This window comes from Poecilia latipinna, unplaced genomic scaffold (assembly GCF_001443285.1).
Source record: "Poecilia latipinna isolate Pla-1442-1.1 unplaced genomic scaffold, P_latipinna-1.0 Scaffold197, whole genome shotgun sequence".
NCBI lineage: Eukaryota > Metazoa > Chordata > Actinopteri > Cyprinodontiformes > Poeciliidae > Poecilia > Poecilia latipinna.
In genome coordinates, this window is record NW_015112813.1 from 19995 (window position 1) to 45487 (window position 25493).

At 38.1% G+C, this 25493-nt stretch overlaps 2 protein-coding genes across 4 annotated transcripts in view; both read left to right on the forward strand.

The window, feature by feature from the left end:
• The window catches only part of col25a1 (collagen type XXV alpha 1 chain), a 28069-nt gene extending 13845 nt beyond the window's left edge, over nt 1-14224 (forward strand). The window contains exons 15-24 of the mRNA XM_015030980.1: nt 40-66; nt 624-704; nt 1022-1057; nt 1545-1598; nt 1725-1778; nt 2262-2288; nt 3668-3721; nt 6633-6719; nt 9941-9979; nt 10684-14224. Of these exons, the coding sequence (XP_014886466.1) occupies nt 40-66; nt 624-704; nt 1022-1057; nt 1545-1598; nt 1725-1778; nt 2262-2288; nt 3668-3721; nt 6633-6719; nt 9941-9979; nt 10684-10686 (462 nt within the window). The 3' untranslated portion in view covers nt 10687-14224. The remainder of the gene's footprint in view (nt 1-39; nt 67-623; nt 705-1021; nt 1058-1544; nt 1599-1724; nt 1779-2261; nt 2289-3667; nt 3722-6632; nt 6720-9940; nt 9980-10683) is intronic.
• A 3347-nt stretch (nt 14225-17571) lies between these two features.
• etnppl (ethanolamine-phosphate phospho-lyase) lies at nt 17572-24253 on the forward strand. 3 transcript variants are annotated; one of them, XM_015030981.1, is made up of 13 exons: nt 17572-17722; nt 18021-18139; nt 18390-18549; nt 20073-20147; nt 20282-20375; nt 21009-21125; nt 21553-21635; nt 21767-21992; nt 22164-22318; nt 22738-22827; nt 23474-23604; nt 23678-23745; nt 23844-24253. In XM_015030981.1, exons 1-13 carry the CDS (start codon nt 17610-17612, stop codon nt 23934-23936), a joined length of 1524 nt encoding a protein of 507 aa, XP_014886467.1. In that variant the 5' UTR covers nt 17572-17609; the 3' UTR covers nt 23937-24253. The 3 variants fall into 3 exon arrangements, with proteins under 3 accessions (XP_014886467.1, XP_014886468.1, XP_014886469.1); XM_015030982.1 differs by lacking the exon at nt 22738-22827; XM_015030983.1 differs by lacking the exons at nt 22738-22827; nt 23474-23604; nt 23678-23745; nt 23844-24253 and adding an exon at nt 22558-22729.
• The last annotated feature ends 1240 nt before the right edge of the window (nt 24254-25493 follow it).

Here is a 25493-nt window from a genome sequence, read left to right on the forward strand (position 1 = left end):
ACCTTTTGACCTAACGTGTCCCTTTTGAATGTTTTTCAGGGACCCCATGGCTTCCCGGGGCCTAAGGTAAATGTTGTTTAAAATACATCAAGAGATACAGTGAAAATTGTTCATACCCCTGGCAAATTTCTACGTTGATATCAGTTTCTTTCAGCCAAAAGCCTGTGCTGAAGTGCAGCAGGCGTCTCTCTGCACTGTTTAATGTTCAGAGACTTGTGGAAAATAGTTTGTACCTCTCTCAATAATAAACCGTCCCTCTGCATTACATCTGTCAAACCCACAGCTACAACCATCAACTCTCGTCTGCTTCTCTGTGAAGTTCTCTTTGCTCAGCCTGTCGGGTTACGTGTCGCTCATCTTGTGTGTGAAGGTCTGCAGTTGCGTCACGCGTTTCCTTTCTCGCGTTTGGCTTTCTGAGTAATGAAGACCGAATTGCTTTAGATTTTTTATTTTCCAACATCCTCCCGTTTCACAACCGTGCACCGCTTTGTTTCAGTCTAAAATCGCGTCAAAATGAATTGCAATTTTAGACGTTTAGGCGACAAAAAGTCCAACGTTTTAAGCAGCACGAAGGTGTTCAGCATCAGCTTCCCGTAACCGTCTTCTCCGTCGACTCTCCGTAGGGAGAACCTGGTTTGCACGGACTGAAGGGCATGAGAGGGGAACCGGGACACAAAGGAGATCGTGGCCACATGGGTCTCCCTGTGAGTTGAGCAGTAGCACAAAACATCTTAAAAGATGTTAAGATTCACATCTATCTTAGAACATTCCTTTTTATTTGATCAAGGTACTAGTCGCACATACATGTTTGTTTTCGTGAGTTTGTGTGTACATGCGTGTGTCCAAAGTGCCTTGTCCACGTTCTGTCTTCATTTTCATTTGCCTGGACTTGACCACCTTAGCCAAAGCTCCCTGTGATTTAGTTTGTTGTGAACCCTGCCATCAACCTGTCCTAATAACAGTGTTCATCTGGTACTAATCCCGCCTTGTTCATGTCACTCATACCTCCATAACCTCACAGGGAGCCTCCGGCTTGGACGGCAAGCCCGGAATTAGGGTGAGTGTCATGTGATCAAGGGGCTTCACCACCCAACATCTTTCTCTCTCTCTCTCTTCCTCCCTCCATGAAGTTAATTTTTTCCCCTTCAGTTTTTTGTTTTTCTTGTCACCATATTATTTGCACATTGTTCCAAAATGCAAATAATGTAAGCTTTTTTTTTTTTTTTTTTAAAGTATACGTTTCATGTTATCAATCACAAAGGCACAGAAAGCTGCTACACAAAACATTTTGAGACTCCTGTTTTGTCCTGTGTCGCATTAACACACACTCATACATTAACTGTGTCAGCGGTGTCTCGTAAGCGTCCTTTGTGGCCAATGCACGTCTACGAGCTGTGTGTGCTGGTTGTAGCTCAGGTTCTATATGAATACCGTACAGCTACATCACTTTTTTTTTTCTTTTTTTAAATCAATGAACTTATGAAAATAGAGCGGGTATTAGTCTAAAAGTTGTTAACTCACCCTGGCAACAATACTCTCCGCAGGGCACAGACGGGCCTCCGGGTCCAGCTGGTCCGGCCGGGCCGAAGGGTGACATTGTAAGGCTGAAACTGCGTTCTTTTCATAGATCTGACAGACGATGCAGCTCATGTTGTTGACCCACAATTTTGAGAATTTTTTATAAGTGTAAAGGAAAGCATTGACGTGGGTTTATTTTGTCTCAGGGTGAGAAAGGCGCACCAGGTGAGCCGGGACCTCGAGGACCTTATGGACTACCTGTAAGTTTTACAACATTATCATCCGTTTCATAGATGTGAGGCAAGAAAGGGTCGTTAAAATCATAGGCACGTGTAATGAATTAACGGTGTGATTTCATTTTTAGTGAAATGGAAACACAAAAAATAGTGACACTACGTAAAGGGAAGAAACGAAGTTTGATTTGTTTTATTGCCAGCATTTGTATCGCATTGTAATATTATTAGTATTTGACGACATCAAAAACTGGGTTTTTATTTTTGCTTTAGGATGTCTCACTCAATTCTGTTAGAAAAGAAATATGTCGTTTTAGATTTTACCCCTTCATTTTAAGTAATTCAACTGTTTTGTTGTTTGTAGAGAGTTTATTTATGTAAATGCTTCTCGCTGTGGTTTTTACACCATATTACTAACATCGAGAGAGTGCGCTGTGTTGTAGTGAAGATGTCCAAATTTGCAAAAGTCAAGTCTTTGGCGGTAATTTTTTTTCCTCTCTCCCTCTCCAGGGAGCCGCCGGAACGCCTGGTTTGGATGTGAGTTGGTTTGACTTTTTTGTCTTACGAGTTAATTTATGAGTAGAAACAGCTAAACTTTACAGGGAAAATGTAAAAGTAGAAATCACAGTTTTTTGTTTTGTTTTTTTGTTTACAGAAGTAAAATAATGAAACTGAAATGCAAATCTCTTGTTAACATTTCTGTCTATGTTCAAATTAATCTTAGCAGTGGACCACAGCTGGCTACTACAGGAAGTTAGAGAAGTAATGTTTCAAAACAAAACTTTCGATAAAAAAAAGGAAGGTCTATGGGATTATGTTATTTATTTATTTTTTTTACTGTTTTTATAAATCATTGCTTTTTTTTTTTTAACATGCCACCTCAAGCTCCTAGCTGCCATTTTTCCCCATAATGTTCCTAGTGATAGGAAGGATGCTAATTGCATGCTTTCTCCTGGTTTTTGTACCGAGAAGCTTTTCATGTTAAAACTTAATTTATGCTTGACATATTTACATTCTGCTCAGAAATGAGAGGCACTGAATCAGGCCAGTACAGCTTTTGCAGCATTTATGCTCTGTGTCGCTCGGTATCCTCCTGCACTCTAGGTGGCAGTATAGGTCATGTACAGCAAGTGTCCAACGCTACACAACATGTTAGAAGTGGAAAAACACAATTGTTATTAGCCACATGGTTACACCATGAGCTTAAACAAAGAGGACAAACTTTTATGTTTACTTTTGCTTGGGAGGAAAAGAAAGAGGAGATGCTAAACTTGTCCATGATCTTTTTGGGATCTCTGTATTAGCGAACCTCTGCCAGGAGGAGGAGCTCTTACTTGTCTGCCATGTTTTTCCGCAGGGGATTCTCGCATAGAAAAAAATTTCAAGGTGCACTGTGCAAAAAATATGGGTTGTGTAGAGGGAGGCGGTAATTTGGTCGTGAGGAATATGTAAAAGCGTCAAGCATAAGCCCAGCCTAAGCTGTGAAACAACATGCGGATAGGATCTCCAAGATTCAAAGTCCTCCAGGATATCACTTTCAAATCCACAAAGTTTGGTGGACATTTAAGACATTATCAGTTTTTGTTCGCAACTGATAATGATAAATTATTGGATAAAGGAAGCAAATGTAGCTTTACTTAACTAAAATTATTTCAGTCCATTTTTTTTCAGATGTTGATGTAAAATATTCTACAAAGTTTATTCTTATGCAACTTAAAAAATAGCATTTTAAGTCAAAACCCTCCCTTGCTATTTTTCGTTCGCAGTTTTTTCTGAGATATTTAAATTAACATTACGGATAAAAAAAAACAACCTTCTGATTCTGTTTGATCCTGATCTGGTGAGGTTTGTGTGGATGAGAAAAATCTGATCTCTCGTCTGAAACACAGTAATTAAGCAAAGTTGTACATTTTCAGGGGTTACCTGGATTAAAAGGAGATAAAGGCGACGATGGGGGGAGAGGAGAAAAGGTAGATGTAGATATGGTTTTGAAGCTTATTAATATCTCTAACGTCAGAGGACTGATGTCAATGGACAGTGAAGAAACTTTTGATTTCATTTGCATTTTAAGTGTTTTTTTTCATCCCCCAGTTTGAGGTAAACTTTTTCCCTCTAAAGTAAACTGCAATCGAAAAGGAATTGTCCTAATTTACGTCAATTGCTTTTATAATCCTAATGACCTTTCTTTACTTTTGCAGAAACATGATCTATCACCCCCCCACCCCCTCCCACTCCTCTCGAGTCAGATTTTTGTTGTCTCCTCCCATCAACAGTTCCACCATCTCATTGTTTCAGATCTAACTTGATTTTCAGGCATCAAAAAGAGAGATCAACATATAAATCCAAACATGTCCATTGACAACAGGCTCTTCAGTATCATACATGTGTTTTTTTCCCATGTTTCCATGCATGAACATAAAGTAACATATTTCACTTCCCTCATTTCTTGAGCCTGTTGGTAGCCCTTCCTTTCCTTGTTTTTGCTCACATTGTTTGTCTCTGTGATATGTATATATATTGTATTCTTTAGACACTGTATACCATTAAGAAGCTATATCCTGTTTCTTTTTGATGCATTAAGTTGAGTTTTGCTCCCCGCTCTAACACAGAAGAAGCTCTTAACATTTCATCTCTTTCAGGTCCTTAAGATCAGTAATAAGATGTTGACATACACTCATCATAGACATTAAGGATGTAAGAATAAACTGATTTGTACAGGTCTCTGTAATCATTTGTGCATTGATTCAGTCAGTGCCCTGCTTTTTTAAAGGGGCAGGATTATTACAAAAAAAAAAAAAAAAAGACTTTTTTGAGCTTTACAATATGTCGTGATGTAACATGTTTGGAGTATATGCTGGTGAAAATATTAAGAGATTAATAGAGGAGCGGACTGTTGGAAAAAGTAGTTCCTTAAAGAGACAGAAGCCCAATTTGAAGGCGATAAATTACAATGTGAAATTTTTCTTAAGTCATAATTGATATATGGCATTTTTATAACAACCGAAGGTAACATAGTAAATTGATTGTGCTGTAAAGTGATACTATGTGACTGGAAAACATGTAAAAAGGAGTTTGCAGTGGAGCTCATCAGATACATAAGATTCTTAAAACTGATGACCGGCATCTCATTCTTTTGATTGTTCGTAACCTAGAAAGTGCAAGTTGCTTCACTGAGCAGTGCTGCTAAGGTGCCTTCTTACATTGACTGTGTCCAGTCAATGTAACACTTGGAACACACAGTTCCTCTCCTTAATCTGTGGTCAGCTGGATCCAACACTGTAGAGGAAACATTCTCTGAAAGGCAGAGAGGTGCGATCTTTCCATAGTTGGACCACATTCTCTTGACACCTTTGTTAAGAATTTGGGCCACCATCCCACTTCGCCACTTGGCAGATGTTGTATTAGTCCTCCTTGCAAAATTGAAGCCACAACAGCCCTACAATGTCCTGACACTTTGGAGTTTGGGAACAACTTTTGTACACTTCTGGCACCCTGATGCCAGTGAGCTGGCATCAATGACTACATCTTCACTGATTCCTCGTACGCTGCCTCGCCCGTTGCTACGGTCCCTCCTCAAAACACAAGCTTCTCTGACCCATTAAATAATTAAATGTTTTTCTTGAAGCCAAGAAAAGTTTAGTTTTCTCAGCCGTTTTACAAATTTCTCACACACCAAAGGTTTTTCCACTTAGAACTCAGAAGATAATGTTCTTCAGGACACCCAGTACCTGTTGGCCAGTTTCAGCAGTCCCCACACTCAGCCAAGCCCCAAAGGCCTTCTCACTGAACCTAATAGCTTCCATTGCTGCTGTTGTCTACCGTGTTAAAACTACATTATGCTCCAATGTCTCTTAGGCTGTAACTCCTGAACATTGTCCAGTCCAATTCCATGTTCCCTGGTCTGGCTTACAGCTTTCCCTGCTACGAGATCCAACTCTCCACCAAGTGGTGGTGTGATGATAGCTCTGACCTTTTGCGCTCCTAAGTTCCCAAGACACACAGCTGCAGGTCTGATGATATGAGGCCACCTTTGACCCAAGGTAGCCTGGTGGCTATTACTTTTTGCTTGATACAGGCAACTCATTGCACGCAAACACACCTCGTATTTAGATTACAACCAAGCAAGTGACTCCACCGTTGTCCACATTGGCACTGAAGCTCACAAGAAGATGCATGAAGATCCTCTGAGATGAAGATCCTCCTAGGAAACCATGCAGACACTCCAAGAAGGTCGGTTAATCAGAGCTATTGTTGGACATATAGGAACCGTCAAAATCTTCATTCTTTCTACTCAAAACCACAAAGAGGGACCCTTTCCCTCACAAGGTGCTCAGCTCAGGGCTTCAGTTTCTCAAAATTTATGATGTTCTTTCGTTGTGACTCAGATGAAACCCGTTTTGACCAATTTAAATACGTGTCAATGATGAGTGTGTGTCAATTCACTCCTAAAATGATGGTTTTAAAGTAGTGCTTTGACATTTTACTCATGCTAACATGATATGACTCTTTAAAATGTTTGCATGGATGTTGAGTTTTAAAGTTTATTTATGACTTTATGGAAATCTTGTGACATTTAATTCTGTATTGATGCAGTTTGTACTTTCCTGCTTTCTCTGGTGGTTTTCTCCCTGCTAGTCTTTCTCATCCTTTGTGCCCTTGACACCACTTTGGCAAAGTGTTTCCCACTCGACCTTGTTCCCTGCTTTTTGTGCCCCTCGTTTAAAGAATATTCAATTCTGCCTTGTATTCCTATCTAACTTATCTGACCATGTGCCTTCACTCCTTCTTGGGTTATAGACTTCCCTTCTTTAATCTCTCCTCATAGCAGTAGTAATTGTTGACAAAAATGAATTTAACCTGACCGAACCCTTGTATCCGCAGGGGGAGAAGGGAAAGAAGGGCAAAAAAGGGCCTAAGGGCGAGAAAGGAGAACAGGGTGCCCCAGGATTAGATGCACCCTGCCCATTGGTATGTCCCAACTGTGAGCTGGAGTTTGCCTGCCAGCTTCGTGGAGCGGTTGCTCTGAACAAGGAGGAAGCTCCCTCTGGGTCCACTGACTCCCATCGTCAAGCTTTAACAGTCAAGAAATCCCCAACAACATTTGGAAATGTGCTCATTTTCAGTTGGACATAAAAGCTTGCAGTAAAATCCCAAAAAGCTTGCGACTGGGCCTGATTGTGGAGTCAGAAACCTCAGAGGGCAGCTCCTCCTCCACACTCCCCACAAGTCTGTCGAAACGGACCGATGCAGGGGGTGAAGGGTCGTCCACCTCTCTCCCAGTAACACTCTTAGGTCATCTTTGCAAACAGGGTTTCCGGGGATTTAAGGGTGAAAAGGGGGAACCAGGGCAGCCAGGTCTGGACGGGCTGGATGCCCCGTGCCAATTGGTACAGTATTTCTCTTTTTCCTAAACCTCCTACCTGTGCATGCCACTCACTTTTAGCCCATTAATGACAAATAAACACACTCATACATGACGTGAGAGCTTGACGAGCATGGTCACCTTACTTAATCGCAGCTTCATTTTCCATTTTTTAGTGACAAACACTAACCCTAACATCTTCACTGCAAGCAGCCTCTTCTAGATAAAACGTGAAATATACAGAATTAATAAATGTTTCATTTGGTCTATCCCTTTAACTGATTCCTGTCTTCCCTTTGAATAAAACTGGAGTAAAAGGCAAAAACTCACATGTCCCCCCCCTCCCTGCTGAGCCCGCCTTGGACCAGTTACCTTTTAACCTGATGCTAACACAGATCCCCTTATACTGATGAGTTAGCCATGCTACAGGCGCATGGATCCCTCTCTCAATCCGTTAACTCTCCTATCCCCTCCTGTTCTTGTACCAATTGGGCCAGACCATTACAAGAAAACAAAATAAAACATCAAGTTGGTTGCCACTGTGGACCTGGAATATTTTCATGATTACTTGTTTTATTTTATTGATGCTCATGCCGCAGAAGCGATGCTGTCTGAGGCGTGAAGATTCTGGTACAATGGGTTGAACTAAATTTGGGGAAATGCATATGTTGTGCTTTGCCTTTAACATTTTGCCACTTGTATTTTGTCACTTTAGAACAACAAACCACAGTGTATTTTATTAGGATTTTATAGAATATGTCCAACACAGTTATGAGGAAAGCAACTGATGCATGGTTTTCAAACTTTAACCAAATAAAAATCTGAAAAGGTTTAGGCTAATGTATATAGCCCCATTTAATTGGATACTCTAAAATTAAGTTCAGCGTGTAAGCAATACCTTTTGAAGTCACCTGTACATAATTTAGTGTAAATATCTCTCAAGTCTTAACATCTCAAAGAACAATGTTAGAAAATCACCTGAACTGGCAGAGTATCGTACAATTAAACATGCTGTCGATGAAAAGTGTCATTCAGAGCATCAGAGAACCAAACTTCACATGGGAGATACAATTGTTGTAAGAAAGCCATAATAATGATTAAAGATCGTTATAAGCCATGTTGATGGGGGGACAGTAATCATTTGCTTCCTGGCCAACATGCAAATATGTGTGGAGGACAAGCAACACGATTTATTACCCTGAAGGTGCCATCGCCACCGTGAAACACGGCGATGGCACCATGTTGCTGTGGGAATACAAAAATTCATGTTTAACTTTTAGATTTTTATTTGCTTGAAAAAAACGTGAGAAGCTCTATTTCCCCCCACTTAGGCACCACTTTATGTCGGTCCATTTTTATAAAATCCCAATAAGATACACTAAGATTTGCAGCTGCATTGAGACAAACTGTGGAAAGGGGCATGAATACTTTAGCAAGGTGTTGCATTGTACGTTCACACACATTCAGTGAGCCATAGTAGATACGAAAACATTCAAAGGTTATATTTATACTTGGGTTATTTTTATTTCAAGACAACTTGAGTTTTGTATTTCCAGTTGCTGGGCTTTTTTTTTTTTTTTTGAGCTTCCTGCTGTTATTAAACTCAACTATGAAAAAAAAAAAAAAAAAAAAAAATCCAACAGCAGAATCACCATGGTGTGCATGAGCAACATATTTCTATGTATTTTGTGCATGTACAGTTTCATTTTTTATTTATTTTGGCTAGAATGAAATGTAATGTGTGCATTCAGACTAACAGACAGAAACCAACTGAATAATTGAGAATAATTTGAACATTTTATTTAATGTTTGAAACGCCCTTTTTATTACTTGTTTTTATAGAAACTTTTGAGTTAAAGTAAACCGATTTTGCCCCTCTACTTTTACTTTCATGTGGCTTTTACATCTTCAGATTTAATTATGCCCACAATGAATGAAAAACACAACAGCTGGTGTCATTTCTTTAGACTTCACTTCCAAACACCCCGACTTCCCTGAAGTGTTTTTCTAAGTGTTTTCAAGCTCTCTGAAAGTTTCCTTGCATTTTCCTTTTGACTTTGGCTGCTTTATCACTTGGAACGTCACCATTTTGAAAGATAATGAAATGAAGAGGGAAATTTTGCATTATCAGATGAACCACTTTATTCATCATTTTATGATTTTATCATTTTGACGTCTCGTAATCATCAATGTTATAATAAAATATCCAATAGTCAGCATGTACATCCAAAGAGTGAAGGACAGAAGAAATACAAAATACTCAAAATTTTAAGTTGTTTGTAGAATCGGCCAATAAAAATTGTGACAGAGAGCACTGTAAGATAGAATGGAATAAAATGCCAAATTAATGCTTTTATTGTCCTCAAGTAAACAATCTTAAAGTACTTTACCGATACAAGTAGTGGGGAAAAAAGCAGCCAAAGTCCAAAGAGTAAGTGTTCAGTGTAAAGAGCCACTAAATTAAAGTGACTCTCCAGAAAGTCTCAAAGAATAGAAGTTAGGGGTAGTTTGAAGCTTTTATTTCTTTCTCAAAACCAGGCGAGAGTTTTAATAATACACTTTTGTGCATTAAAAATTAAATTAAAAAGTTTAAATCCTAAACAATACGACCGGGATCAAGATGTTGCTTTCATCTGATTAAAGCTGCATGGTCTCCTCAAGAGAAGTTAACTTTATTGGTTTGTGGTTAATGAGTAGATTTTCTTGAGGATCAATCTAACTTCTGACATGTGACGTATTATATAAAGTATAAGCCTACTAATCACAATCTTACACAGGCAGCAGTGAGGCATTGTTTCAGCTCTAACTGTTTCTCTTCTGTTAACAGGGTCCGGATGGGTTACCAATGCCTGGATGCTGGCAGAAGGTGAGATGATCTTCTGGCAATCAGCAACATTACAGTTTGCACTGAAAATTGAGAGTATATTTAGTAGCAAAACAGAATTTAGCATTAAAATACTTTAATTGCCATTGAAATTCAACTTTTTTTTGTGCGTTAAGGCTTGAAGCATGCAGATTTTTAATGAATTTCCTTTTCCAAAGTTTAGAAATATGTAGCAAAAAGTGTATAAAAAGATTCCTAGAAGAAGATGGCAAAGCTAATTGGCAACATTTGTTGAAAAGTGGTGAAGTTGTGTATGGGACACCAAGTTTGGGTGTCGATACATAACAGACTTGCCACCCAAGAAGAGAATTTGTCATAACAAAGTGACGATTCATGTGGCAATTTGTCAAGAGAGGAGGAGCAGTAAATCAAGATAAATGTTTTACTAATTTAGACAGTCACCCGTCTCACAGATTTTCTAGCAAAAACTTAAAATTCGTAAAACTTGTCATTTTTGCTCCGATTCTGACCAGCATTTTTATTCCAATTGCAATTGTATAAGATATAATGATTTCTTTCATTTTGTTGACACTCACGCGTGTTTCAGCTTCTTTACGTTTGCATGCGTTCTCTGACAAACCGGAAGAAACGATGTGTGAATGCTGTGCAAAACATCTCATGGTGTCAAACTGAAAGACCCACTCAAAGTGACGAAACAACTTGTTTTTTGTATGCTTCCTTTGCAGTGATCACTCTAACCCGAAACGCATGGAGTTTGTAAATAATGCTTCTTTTATGGTATTTATAGTTTTTTAATGGAAAAAAAAAAGAGTCAAAAAGAAACAAGTCTATGTGTGCAACAATGCAAAAGGAAAAAAAAAAGAAAAGATAACCGTCCGTAAGCTGCTTCTACTCACATCGCTGTGTGGAAACAAAAACACGTGTGTGCGTCCCGCTGTCTCACATCTGCTTCGTGATGGAGTTCAGATCCTCGGCTGCCGGCAGAACTCGCGTCTTTAGGTTTTTTGCATGGCTCGGACTGGAGCGTGGCACTCCCGCCAGATCCTGAGGGTTGGAAGGAGTGAGACGAGAAGAAGTGTGGAGTTGGGAAGTGGAGGAAATGGGATCTGGATTGGCTTCTTAACACAAAACGCTAAGTGTCGTGTGCTGTTTTGTCTCCATGAGCTCACCAACTATTCATGCGGCACCATTCGCTCAAAGACTAAACAGGAAAAAAAAAAAACGTACGAAAAGGGAAAAAAAAGACTGCACTGAGCTGACTGAACATTGCTTCCCCCCCCCCCAGCCCACCATCCCTTGAAAAAGCATGAGTAGTGTACTATATTTAAATGTAATGTACATACATGTCACTGTTATGTGATTCTTTTGTAATTTGTGTGGGGAAAAAAAAAAAAAAATCTGAAAAATCAGAAGGCCCAAAGCTCTGAAATGGTAACTTTTTCTTTCCTTTTAATCTTCTTAAGGGAGTCACACCATGGCTTGTAGCCTGAGTACCCTCCTTCCCCTTCTGAGAGTAAAGGTGTCAGTACATTTTTTATTTTTTATTTTTGCTTTATTTGTGGCGAGGCCTGCCAAGCGAACAGTCTCGTCGGGCTTTTGCTGTTGCACTCATGGGGCTCGACGTCGTCGGTGCGGCGCTTCCTCAGGGTCGCGTATCTCCTGGACAAGAGTCTCGGCGAGAGTCTCTGCACTGGCAGGAAAACCAATCAGCCTCGCGCAGTTTGGATTGGAGCCTGGTCAGGCGTGCTTGGTGAGCACGGGAATGGAAATGGATTCTGCAGGAGAGAGAGCCGCTCGTCGTCCTCCCTGCGAGACGAAACGGGAGACGCTTCGAGATCTTCTGAGAACGTTGATAGAATGCAGTTGTGATGTTTTTCTTTACTCATTTTCTTTTATTATTTTACTCTTTTTTTTTACACATTTGTATTTTCTGTAATATAGCCTTTGGTGCCTCAAGCTTTTATTCATTCCTTTATCGAAAGAGTTTATACTTTATTTTTAGCCATTTGAGTGGTGTTTATTTCAAAATGAAGGAGACATTATGTTTGGGGAGGACTGAAAAGACGTTGCGCACTGTTTTTGTTTTTTGTTTCGATTTGTTTCGTCTTCACCGAGAATAACTCCATCTGATTATTCAGTAAGTTGGCATTGATTTCAACCGTATATCTGCTAAAGCTGCTTAGTGTTTGCATAAGACATTGCGGCAGTGGATGGAAGTAGCTGAAAGTCTCACTTTTCTACCTGGTTTACTCGTGAGGCTGAACTGCGCCACAGCAATGCAGCTGCCAAAACGTTATTCCATGGACGTCTCCTCTCACACAACTCAAATTCTTCAAGTTTATAAGTTACTCCTGGTATTGAAAACTTGCTTGCAAATATGCTGAAGTTGCAGGAGATCTCGTGTACAGTGTGGTCAAGTTTTCTGCATGAACACCGTTTAGAAAATGTAGATTTAAAAAGATCATTTTTTGATGGAGTGTATCCAAAGGCTATTTAAGTTGATTTAAGGTCTAAAGTAGAAAAGGTTATCGTCAACATAATAGTCTATAGCAAGCTTCTTTACACCTATACATCTTCTATATTGTCTTACATACTGTATATGGTGACAATATATATATTGAAGTACAGGACATTAATCACCTTCCACCAACACCAGTCTGGCCAGTTGTATCACATTCCTCATCACATGGAACAAACATTATCAGAATTTAGGATTGATATTTATTTGATAACACAAGTCCATTTACCTTTTCATATTTCCAGCATTAAAATTAGTTATTTTGACAACGTAGGTGCTATGCAAGGTAATAGTTTTTTTTTTTGTTCAAAAACGTTAAAAGCCCTTTTCGTATTATTACATTTTGAGTTGTAACAATTAAAATCTTTAATAAATTTCATTGGGGTTTGTTGTAATTGATCAGAGCAAAGTAGTGCATAAATGTGAAGTGGAAGGTAAAATGGTTTTCCTTGGGTTTTTTTTTTTTTTTTGGAGGTAAAAGCCTGAAAAGTGTGGATTGCACATGTATTTGGGACCCTAATTGAATTTTTTTTGTTGAGCAATCCTTCTTCAAACATAATGACATCTAGAATAGAGCTGCACAATATAAAAAAAAAAAAGCCTGATTGTTATTTTCAGAATAGCATAGAGATTAAATTAACAGAGCAAAACCAGCTAAATACATGTGCACGTCGCACGGCACACTTTCAAAGTACTGATTTGGAAAAAGCAAACGTAGAATACCATGTGTCACGTAGCCACTTAAACGTTATGCACTGCCTTTGTGTTGATTTATTAGAAAATATGTTTAATCCCAAAACTATTGAAGTTTGACAAGATGTGAAAGAGTTCCAGGGGTGTACAAACATTTGCAAGGCACTGTACAGTCAGATCTTAATCATTTACTGTAGGAGCAGATGTGATAATGGCAGGTCGATCTGTGAGGATGTTTCTGTTTAACTGTTCATCTCATCATGATGAAGAGTGGATGCACATCTGTACAAACCAGTTATTTTTTAACCATACCAGCAGCTACAGCTAAAAAAAAAAATAAACTGATTTCTTTACAGCTGTTGGGGGTTTATGTATGTCTAAAATAGGAGTTTTTTTTTTAACATTTATTTGTGTATTTGTTTCAGTATTCTAAGTGGTGCATTATTTATTTTTCTACAGTTTTCTTTTTGTAAATGAAGGCATTTTGTCGGGTTCTGAGCAGCATTCCTTTTTAGTTTCTGATGCCAGTTTTTTGTGTTGATATGACGGAACTTTAAGCTCATAACGAGGCATCGTAAAACAAACCTGCAAATGTAACATTGGTAGAAATTGAGAGGGCATTTGCATGTTATTGTAATGTGTACTTAATGTGCAGTTACTTCAATTTATAGGCCTTACATCACGCGAGTACATCTGCTTCGTCTAACTTTGTGTGCGTCAACTCTGACGACACGCCGATTATAAATTCATGACGGCCTTGTCTCACGCTTTTTTTTCTTCTTCTTTTTTTTTCTCTCTCTTTGTCTCTTTACATTGAATGTAGTTTGATATATATGTATAGTGGAATATTAATGTACTGTTGAGATGTGCTCATTTGATATAAAGTGCAATTTATACTTTGGTTCATGCGTGTAGCATCAAATGCTGCTTAACTATCACACTACAGTGGTTTTCTTTAGCTTCGTTTGTTCAGCCGTGCGACCCTGTATACCACTACCTGGAGACATGGAGGAATATGTACACACAGACTTTTAATTAAATCTTAATTTACAGGATTTTTGTTTCAATCTCTTCTTTCAATCGATATTTGTGTCGATATTTAATAGTTTGTTTTGGTTATTTTATTATTTTTTTTAATTTTGTTTTGATTACCAGCCTTTATTACAGCCTTTGTTCCCATGAGGTGCTGTAACTTTTAGAATGTGCAGCTATTTTTTATTTTATTTTATTTTATTAAACATTGTTTGTTTGAGTTTGGTGTTAAAGTTTCACATTTAGTTTACTAAACTAGACATAAGTGCCAAAATATATTAACTATTGATTTCCTATTGAGCTGCACCATTGGTCCTGATAGGATTCTTTGAATCTGTAAAAGCCTCTTGCTTAAGGTTCCTCTGAGGCAGACTTTTTCAACTCTGGTCCTCAGGTACACTATTCTGCATGTTTTAGATATTTCCTTGCTTTGATAAATATAACAGACAATTGTAGTTCTTTAACCCCTTCATGTATGAATTATGATCCTTTGTGTCAGGATTTCTTTTCCCTTTTTTTATTTTCTTAAGGCATAAAAAAAGGTAGGTAAAAAATGTTGTAAAAAGAAAATTATTTTAGTTTTTTTTAGGTGATCAATTGTAATTTTCTCCAAATACAAAGTTATTATTTGAAAAATACATGATTAATGTTGTTCTTTAGGGGTTATCTGATGTCGCAATATATTTTTTTTTTACCTGCAAGAGTCGTCTAAGGAGGGACCGGGTCGGTCGGCATGCTTTTTTGTCTTTCGGCCATATTGGATTTAACAAAAATAATTTCTTGCATTTGCAGCTGATGGCCAGTAGTTGATAGTGTATTTTATGATGCATTAATGTCCATTTCAGTGGTCTGTGTCCATTTATAACATAAAAATCCACAAGAAGCACAAGAAAATGGCTTTTAGATAGCTGTCCACTGTAGTGACCACTATGCATGAAAGGGTTAAAAAAAAAAAAGCAGGGAAACGTCTGAAACATGCAGGGTAGTGTACTTTGGTAGCCAGTGTTGGGGAAGCACTGTACTAAATGTTAGGACAGTGTTTCTAACTCTGAACGGCATGTGAACTGATCAAAAATGTGTCCTTTTGATACTTTTTTGTTGGTTTATTACCAAAAAACTTTTTTTTTTCCCCTTTTCTTTTCTAGTTTGGAGCAGATTTATTTGCAAAGTTTTCCAAGGTGTCTTTTTTTCTTAGTTTGGCCCCTAAAACCAGTCAAAAAAGATAAATAAGTGATGTTGGGTATATTTACCACATTTAGACTTTGTTAAATTTACTTTATCTTGGTTGTTGAGGAAAACTTTCAGCTGGATGGTTGTCATTCACACTACAGCGCCTCCTGTGGCAAAAAGAATTATAACATGCAGAAAAGTTGATGTGAATAAAATCCTACATTCACTAAAAATACTTTTTTTTCTAAAACAAAATTAAAATAAATAATGTATAAAGTTTTAAACACAATAAGAAAATCAGACATGATCACATTTGATATTCCTTAAATCTGTTTGCATGAGGCTTTTAAAGGCAACTAAAAGATGAACTAAAAATAGTTAAAATATTTTATGTCTGCCAATATGTCTTTGGTATATTGAGAAAAAAAAACTGGTTTGACTTGGAGAGCGATCTTTCAGGGCTGCTATAGAGGAAGCCCTATTTTCCACTGATCCAAACTTCCAAAGTGCAAAAGCAGACACAAGACAAAAGAGTTGCATCCACAGTTTTGTTGCTGCTGCATTAATGTTTAAGCACAGGACTTTTCTTGGATTAACAAAAATTCTTAAGCCAAATTGAAAGAGCAAACTTGTCATGTACCTTAATTCTAGTTCAAGTTAGGCGAAACAAAAAGTTTGAGTTATTGGACAAACTCTGGTGTTTTCCCTTTCAGCCTTTTTTCTTTTATTGATGCAATACCCATTTTATCTACATTTCTTGATTTCACATTCTGTATTTCAAGCTGATATTTCATATGACTGTGCTGTTGGAGGAAAATAAACCGTCTTTTAAGTATTCCAAAAAGAATGTTTGCCTTTATTTCCAGTTTTAGTTTGATGTATGTAATATTCCTCTATGTTTAAATTTCTTGAAATTATTTAATAAAAACATAACTGTTCACATATAGTTGGAGAGTTATTTGTAAAAATGTTTTGGCACTACTGGTCTTTATTCAACAGTAGCTGGAGAGAGGAGAGAAGGATAACCGCGCTGAGCCAGCATGTGGCGCCCCATATTTGAAAGTTTATGTTTATAATAATATAAAAGAATTGAAATCTTCTTGTGTTGTTATAGTGCCATCAATAATCTGAGATAAATGTGGGCTAGTGCGAGAAATAGCTATTTATTTTTTAATCTTTTGAATCGCTTAGAATGTAAAACAAAAAAAAATTCACAGAAACTGGGGAACTACTGAACAACGTCACATTTTCTGATGGGATTAACTGAATTTAAAAATAAACATTTTTAGATAAGCTTAACTACAATTACATGTTTATATTAGACTAAAAAAGGAAAATACATTTTGATTAAAAAAAGGTGATTTAATGTTTATTGTTCCTTACAATTGTATTTTCAATTTATTAGCCATTTTTCCTGTGTATTTTGTTGTATCCTAATGCTCACATTGTCAGGAGCCAGTGTGTGTTGGCTAAAAGAAGCACAAAAGTCCCTCTTTCTATCCATTTATTCATTCTGTCTTTATGATCCACTTTTATTTATTAAATCACTATTACCTTCCAGATATTTTAGTTAAGGTTATATAACTTGTAAGTATAATGCATTTTTAGGATATGTTAAAGCTGTCAGAAATCGCCTACAAATCTGCAGACATTTGAGATCACATCTAAAACCACTTATAACAACTGTTTAAACAGTTAAAATACATTCATAAGCATCAATATTTACATGGAAACTATCTCGGCACTACTGCAGAGGGTCACTTTTTACACTCTTCCTTATTTCCAGTCAGCACTATAGGGAAAATGAATGGTATTTTCAGATAGTGTGTCGAGTAGCATTGCAACAAGACATTTAAGTTTCCAGAGCTGTCTTTTCTTTTTAATATTCTAGATATGCTTTACAAAAGAATATGCCATTTTTTCCTGAATAATTTTAAGTCATTCTATTCTAATCTGTGGATAGGTTAATGAAAGAACTCTGACCCATAACTAGGCGTTCACTACATATCACTAGAGAAATAGATTGTACACCATTTGTAAACAAAATGTGAAGAGGTAATTTAATTTTCCCCATTTTTTATTTTATTTTTTTAAATTATTTTTAATGTTCCCTCTATTTTTGTCTACGTGGCCTCTCTGGCTTTCCATACCTGTGTCAGACTTTGAGAGAAGCGCGAGCAGCGGTTCTCGTGCCCTCCCCGTGCGCGCGCGCGCGCGTTGAAAACTCCTTACAGGTGTATGTTGGCTGGAACAGATGGTGCTCGACCAGTTTTTCTGTTGCATGACAGAAAGATGTCGCTTGACGGACTGGAGAAAAAGAAAACGATAGACTTGAGACAGAAGCACATTGGGTAAGACATACTATTCTGATAAGACTGCAGATGTTAGAGAACTTACAGAAACGACAGTCTGATTATGTAGCGCATTAAAGAAAAGAACATGTTTGTCTATCGCCTTATTATCATTATTACATCTGCCGAGAATTAATACAACCATTCTAAAGTTATTTGCTTATCAACTTAATTTTAAATTATTCGCGTAGAGCATTACTACTGAGTGGTTACCTTTTTGCTAGCATATGTTTTATTAAAGTGCTGAATCAGAGGGGATTCGCCTGTATTGTTGCAACAATTGTTTGTTCCTCTGCAGACCATCGTGTAAGATCTTCTTCAGCCATGACCCCATCAAGATTGTAAAAGCCAAAGGTCAGTATATGTATGACGAAAAAGGACAGCGCTACTTAGACTGCATCAACAATGTGGCTCACGGTAAGCATAAAAATATAAAACACACTTTTAAATGTCCAAAAAAAAAAAAAAAGTCTAGTTCTTGAGATTCTGAAATGATCTTTAGGCAATTGTACCACAACAGGAAATTACTACAATATGTAATACAACAACAACAAAAACTATTACTAAATTCTATTCGCCCCCCCCCCGCCTCCCCCCCCATAATTATCTGGTTTAGTTTTCATGGTTGTCTGTCTAAGTTTGGTTTAGACCTCCTGTTTTTCTCCAGTGGGCCACTGTCACCCAGACGTGGTGAAGGCAGGAGCTGAGCAGATGGGATTACTGAACACCAACACCCGGTTCTTGCATGACAACCTGGTACTGTATGCCCAGAGGCTGCAAGCAACCCTGCCAGACAAGTTGTCTGTGTGCTACTTTGTCAACTCAGGGTAAATTATATCCAGACATATTTTTTCCACACCTGAAACAAAGACCTTAAAAAGGTGTTACAGTCAGACCTGTTTTTTCACTTGGCTGTATGCGTGGTTCAGAAGGAATCCTCACTTAAAGTTATGAAAACTTTGGTATTATGCTTATGTATAAAAAAAAATACATTTTCTCCTCTTTGCATAAGTTACATACATTTGAAAACCTTTAGTCAATAAACATTTTATGGTGCAAAGGTCTTTTGGTTTGACAGTATTGCAGACGTGAACAAAGCAGACTCAGCATTAGTCGCTTCCTAAAGGTCTGATTTATCAAATTGATCGAGGTCACCATGGTTACTTATTTACACCACTTTTCTACAGTACTGCAGCATTAACCATCTGAATTATCTAGACGGAGGTAATTATGTTTTTTGATAACGATCCATAAACTCTCAATACTACACTACAGACATATCAGCAATGTTAAGCTATAAACTTGACATGAAAATTCCTCCTAAAGGTCTTTAGAGGCAAAAAAAACAAAAAACAACTGAGCTTATATGAACTGACAGACTTTGTTCTAACAGCTGGCAGTAGATGCAAACGTATTGATCTACCAAAGAACTTAAGAAAAAAAAAATAATCATTTTTTTCGTGCTGCAACCATAAATTACAATTATAATTTCCCCGAGAGAAAATCCCGGAGGGATTAATAAAGCTTATATCTATGCATCTTATCTATTAAGATTCTGTGTGATGGAGCATAAAATATGAAGAGGAAGAGCAGGTTCTACTAAGCAAACTCCGAAAGGTGTGATGCGTTTCAACGTGGAGAATAGCTTTCCGCCTCACAGAGCGATTGGCATGTCAGTCAAAAAGTTTCAGTTTTGACTTCATATGACCAGAGCACAATCTTTCACATGCTTGCTGTGTGAAGATCGCAAACAGAACGAATTGCTTTGCAGGTCGTCCGGTTGAAAGATTCTCCCAGCCGAGCTGTAGATCTCTGCAGCTCCTCCTAACTTTGGCTCTTTGTCAGTTTAGGTGGACGGTCATGTCTTATAGGAGGTTTGCAATTGTACCATCTCAGTTAAAATAGATAGATTTCACACCTTTACTTGTAAAATAAAATGTGAAAAGCGTGCATGACTTTTCTTGCGCTGCATATTGGTTTATCACAACAAATCTAAGTGTTTATTCCTCTTAAAATTGGAATTTTAAGAGGAATAAACAGTTTTGTACAGTATTACAAATGTACTATTAATAGAGGTAGATAACCTGCAATTTTCATCTGGAGTTGTGGAAGTATGAATAATTTAACCCCCCCCTTTTTCAGGCTCTAAGAGTGCTTTAACATTTGTTTGTTTATTTATTAATTTTTTCACAATTCAGTCAGAATGAATGAATGAATGAATGAATGGGCGTTCGCCTCTGCTGCCCCTGCATTGGGAGATGAAATAACACGCTGCGAATGACGTCCGTGAGGCTTCACCTGTGTGTTTTGTGGTGACTGAGTAACTTAATGCAACCCTTTGCCCCGTCAGCTCTGAAGCCAACGACCTGGCCCTCCGACTTGCATGGCAGTACACAGGGAACAAAGATATCATAACACTGGAAAAGTAAGAGCCACCGTATCTCAGTCATGATGTGACAAAGCAGCCACGTCTTCTTATACCTTTGATTCACCGCACTAACGTTTGACACGAGAGCTCTGAGCGGTCCGCTGGATTGTGTTTGCTCTGTCTGCCTGCAGTGCGTACCACGGCCATGTGTCATCGCTCATCGACATTAGTCCTTATAAGTTCCACCAGCTGTCAGATGCTGAGCAGAGTCAGTTCGTCCACGTGGTGAGTGGGGTTTTGCTCTCACCGTCCGCCTGCCTGCACGCTATTAAACCCCCATAGCTTTGCTCTGCTCTGCTGCGTTTTGACAGGCTGCTGAGTTTTCAGCACATGCGCGAGTGGAGAGAAGAGAGAAAAAGACAGAGAAAAAAAAAATGCATCCAAAACTCTTTTTACCCTAAACTAAATAAAAAAAAAATTAAAAAAAACCAAAAAAAAACCCTCTTTTTCTCAATTTGGTTTGATAACATTTATTTGGTTGAAGTATTGCTCTTTTGGACAATTTATTCTCTCTGGTTTGGGGTGCCTGGGTTATACTTATATGAATTATGAGAGCGTTTCATTTTCTTTTGGGGTAAATAAATAATTTTTTCATAGAATTTAAATAATACAGATAAAAAAAAATATGACTGAATAAATTCTATTTTCCAAGTTTGACAGCTTGTTCTCCAGACTTTCAATGGATTTCTTTGGACTTTGGATGCTTTTAGCTAAATTGCAGCAGCTAACCATATTCATAGCATCTAAACCTCAAAATGAAGCAATGATGTAGCACTCTGTCACAAAAATACAATTTAAATTCAGTACACATATTGTACATACATATACATTGTGTTCTCCATGCCAATTTCCACACAGGCTCCAAGCCCAGATGTGTACAGAGGCAAATACCGTGCAGACCATCCTGACGCAGCTACAGCGTATGCAGATGAAGTCAAAGACATAATAGAGAAAGCCCATATAAAAGGACATAAGGTATAGTTCATGTCTAAAGTTTTTGTATGCTTAGACTAATGTTGTATAGTGTCTGAAGTAAATTATTTCATTGCACAAAATGACCAATAGGCTTTGGTTTGTTTGACTATGATTTCTTGCTACACAAGAAATGTTGAAGCTTTCTTTAAAGTGTTTTCCTCTGATTTAGTTAAATATCAGGCGGTATTATTTATTTATTTAATTTTTTTTTTTTTGGACGAAACACCATGAAAGCTTTGCTAACATTCGATCTGATGACCTACACTAACATTGAAGCCTGAACATCCCAGCAATCTTATTTAGCCCAGACAAGTGAAAACCAAATCAGCAGACTTGATATCGGGAGGCGTTCAGGTCAAAGACGACGGGGAACCGTTCTATTTGCCGCTGCAGATATGTGGAGCCGATGTGCTTTTCTCTTGGGCAGATTGCTGCTTTTATTGCCGAATCGCTGCAGAGTTGTGGCGGGCAGGTCATCCCCCCAGTGGGTTACTTCCAGCAAGTGGCTGAGTATGTATCCAGCATTAGTGTTTGTGTTTACACTGATAGCTATAAGTGTCACTGACCGTGTTTGATATCAAGTTTGCCCTAATTTGCTGAATGTACGATTAAGTCTGAATAAACTCTCTTCTCCTCTACAGGCACGTCCGCAAAGCAGGAGGTGTTTTTATCACGGATGAGGTTCAGGTGGGTTTCGGCAGAGTTGGGTCTCGGTTCTGGGCCTTCCAGCTTCAGGGAGACGACTTTGTGCCTGATATCGTCACAATGGGGAAGCCTATTGGCAACGGCCACCCCATGTCATGTGTGGTCACGACCAGGGAAGTGGCCGAGGCCTTTATGTCATCTGGAATGGAGTACTTCAACACAGTAAGAGCTTATTTTAAGAATAAAGGGAAAATTAAAGCAACTCGAGTACTGGAAGTTAGATTTTTTTTTTTTGGGGCTGTTTTATAGAATTAAATTGTGTTGCAAAAAAAAAAAAACTCATTGAAAATACTTAAATGAATATGTACAACCTAGTACTTTAAATACTTTTAGTTTGGCGGTAACCCCGTGTCTTGCGCCATTGGCCTGGCTGTCCTGGATGTGATTGAGAAAGAGGATCTGCGGGGAAACGCGCTGCGTGTTGGCCAGTACCTCACTAATGTGCTGGAGAAACAAAAGCAGAAGCATCCGCTGATTGGAGACATCAGGTGAGGCAAAGCCCGACTCCAAAACGCTAAGTAATCAGTGGCTTCACGAGAAAATATATCCTCTTTTCTTGAAATAGAATCAAGTGAGCTGGGGAATTCCAGTTCTTTATAACACCTTTTAAGTGTATATGTTTTAAATTTTTTGCAAATTAATTAAGATTGTTCAAATTAACACAAGGCTAAAGAGCTCGCACATGACATTTCTCATAGATACACTTTGCACCACTTTTCTTCTCTAGACATCAGAGGCTCCAAAGGAAAGTTGATTTGTTACAGTCAGGTAGAAAATCAAACATGTTCGCGATTACTTTATATTTTTAATAGCGTGTAAGACATCATACAAGAATGTAAGTAAAAATATAATTTTAACCATTTTCAGCAATGGCTTCAGGCTAAAACGAAGGTGTCGCTCTCTGCAGGGGGCGTGGCCTGTTTGTTGGGGTGGAGCTGGTGAAGGACAGAGTGAAGCTCACTCCGGCCACGGCCGAAGCCCAGGAGGTCATTTATAAGTAAGACTTAAGGTCTCAGTCTTGTTTTTCTGAGGTCAAAAGCAGACGTATGACACAGAATCTACATGAAAAGCGTGAACATTTTCATTTGCAGAAAGTGAAGAGAATTAGGCGATCAGTACTTAACAGATAAGACAGGATAGACGGAAGTTGTTGATTGCTACCAGTTAGCCTTGTCTTTATGGCAGATAAGCTGAATGTTCAGATTGTAAGAGCCAAAAATGCCACAACTAACGACTATTTAAACACTGTTGATCGCTGCATGAAGCTGCCATTCAGTGATGTTTCACAGATTTTTGGGGGAAGATTAATTGGTGCCAATACCAGTGACAAAATAAAACAACAGTGATTATCCAAATGCTTACTGCACAGTATGTACATATTAATTCAGGTAGAGCCTTCTTAACACACATGCTTAGCAGCTGTCATTTTAAAATAGCATTACCTATAGAAGAGTGGTAGATGGTCCTCCTTTAGCTTCAACACCAGTATGGGTCTTCTTTACTTTTCTAAGTACTGGGCCCTTCTTTCAGCCCTTATTTTAGTTCAGTGACAGTCGAACCAGGAAGAAAGCTAAGCAGTTGATTACGCTAAACTTCAGCATAATCAACTGCTTTTAACAGAGTTAAATACTGAATATTTCCAGATTAAAGGAGCAGCATGTCCTTTTAAGCGCCGATGGACCTCATCGTAATGTGCTGAAATTCAAGCCCCCTCTGTGTTTCACCACGGAGGATGCTGACCTGGTGGTGGAGAAGCTCGACTCCATTCTTACAGGTATTTGTTTACTAGCTGCAGATGTTCTGCGAATGCGTTCAGAGGTATTATGTTGCTACTTCCTTCATTCCAGAGTTGGAGGAAGCGTTAGGCTTGAAGGCAAACGATTTGGCAAATACAGAACATGAAAAGAGAAGAAAGGTAAGCTGTGTGCGACGCCCTACCAACTCTGCCAAGTTTTTTTTGTTATTTTTTCACCCGACGAGTCGGGCTTGATTTGTGCTTCATTTCTTCACAAGCTGTCAAAAGATGAAAATGGGCACGGCGGGTTAAATCACAGCAACGAAGGAGTCCAAGAACAAACCAGACAAAGGAAAAGGATGAAAACATAAAGATGACTAAAAGCATTTATAGGAATTGGAGAAAAATGCCTCAAGATTATTCTTACACAAATGAAGTTGCTTTAAATGTCTAATCCTATAATTCATATATGTGTGTGTGTATGTGGGGGGGTGTGTGTGTTTGTGTGTGTGTGTGTGTGTGTGTGTGTGTGTGTGTGTGTGTGTGAAAATAGTACATGGTACTTTGGCAACCTCTTTCCTTTTTATGAATATATGGAATATTTGTATGAACCAGTGAACACAGTTATATTCCGTCATATAAAATAGTATTTAATTTGACATTTGAATTAAAGAAGGACATTTTTAAACCTAGTGTTCTGTTTTCTTAATGTGTACCAGCTCCGTTTCTTTGGTACTGAATCTCCACCAAACAGGGACACTGTTTGACAAATCTTCAATTATTTACCAATGTTTCCATGTTCCGCAGTCTGAATTCAGCTCCAAGCGTGTTACTTGGATGTGATACTGTCATCACTTTTTTTTTTTGCAAATAGAAAACGGAAATGTGGTGTGCGTATTCAGCCTCCTTACTCTTGTGCCATTAAATACAACTTACTCCAACCACATGCCTTTGGGTCTAACCAAAATTAGTCAATAGAATCCAACTGTGTGTAATTTGCACTCGACAAATTAGAATTTAGGAAGCTGCATCTAAAGTGCAGCTCACGAATTCAGAGAGGAAAGCACGTCACCTGAGATTTGATGCATACAGTGGTGAAAACAAGTGTTGCGTGTTTTCACAAAACATGTTTCAAAGGACCTGTTGACACAAATTTGACTCCAGACCCTCGATATCCGCACATATGAAGACATTAAAACAAAAGAGTTCATAAATGATGTGTATTAAAGTGGAATGGCACAGGGGAATGAAGTTAGTCTTTTTGTTGGCAATGACAAAAAGGACAACTTAAAGGTGTTTTAAGGTTGGCAACAAAACACCTCTCTCCTCTTTATGAATATGCTGAGACAGCACTTTGCTTTTACCCATCATGCTTCTTTCGGCAATAGAAATCCTTTTTACAGAAAATCAGTTGGCACTACATGACAGGAAACAGGATTGGTTTTTAAGTACTGAATTTCAGATCTTTACTTTTTCTTTTGAACACTTATTGCCATAAGTTATTCCATTTTATAACACATATTTTATGGACTCAATTTCTCAGTGCAGGGATTAGATGCAAATTTCCAACAGCCCTATTAGAAATATATTTACTGTAGAAAACGGTGTGGCAAATACTTATTTTCTGAGAAATATGTAGATTTTTCCTGGCTGTTAAAGTCCAACTAACCCCTCTTTTGACTTTGCCAAAGAACAGGAAGGAAACATGAAGAATTCTGGAAATCTATAGTCAGATGAGACTGACATCAATAGGTTTAATCGAAATATTTCCCTATATATCAACAATAGATGATACACACGTGCATAAATCAGATCTAGTTAGTAATGCCTTTTTACGTCATATTCTTAGTAACAAAATAAAATAAAAAAAATACTACATTTTTGCTTTGAAGCCATAACTGCTTTGGAGTCATGAATTTATTCAAAAG

Coding starts and splice junctions, on each gene's coding strand:
- etnppl (XM_015030981.1), top strand. CDS start 17,610: ATGTTGGCTGGAACAGATGGTGCTCGACCAGTTTTTCTGTTGCATGAC. Junction 20,148..20,281: donor GATATCATAACACTGGAAAA/GTAAGAGCCACC, acceptor GTCTGCCTGCAG/TGCGTACCACGGCCATGTGT. Junction 21,126..21,552: donor CCCATATAAAAGGACATAAG/GTATAGTTCATG, acceptor TCTCTTGGGCAG/ATTGCTGCTTTTATTGCCGA.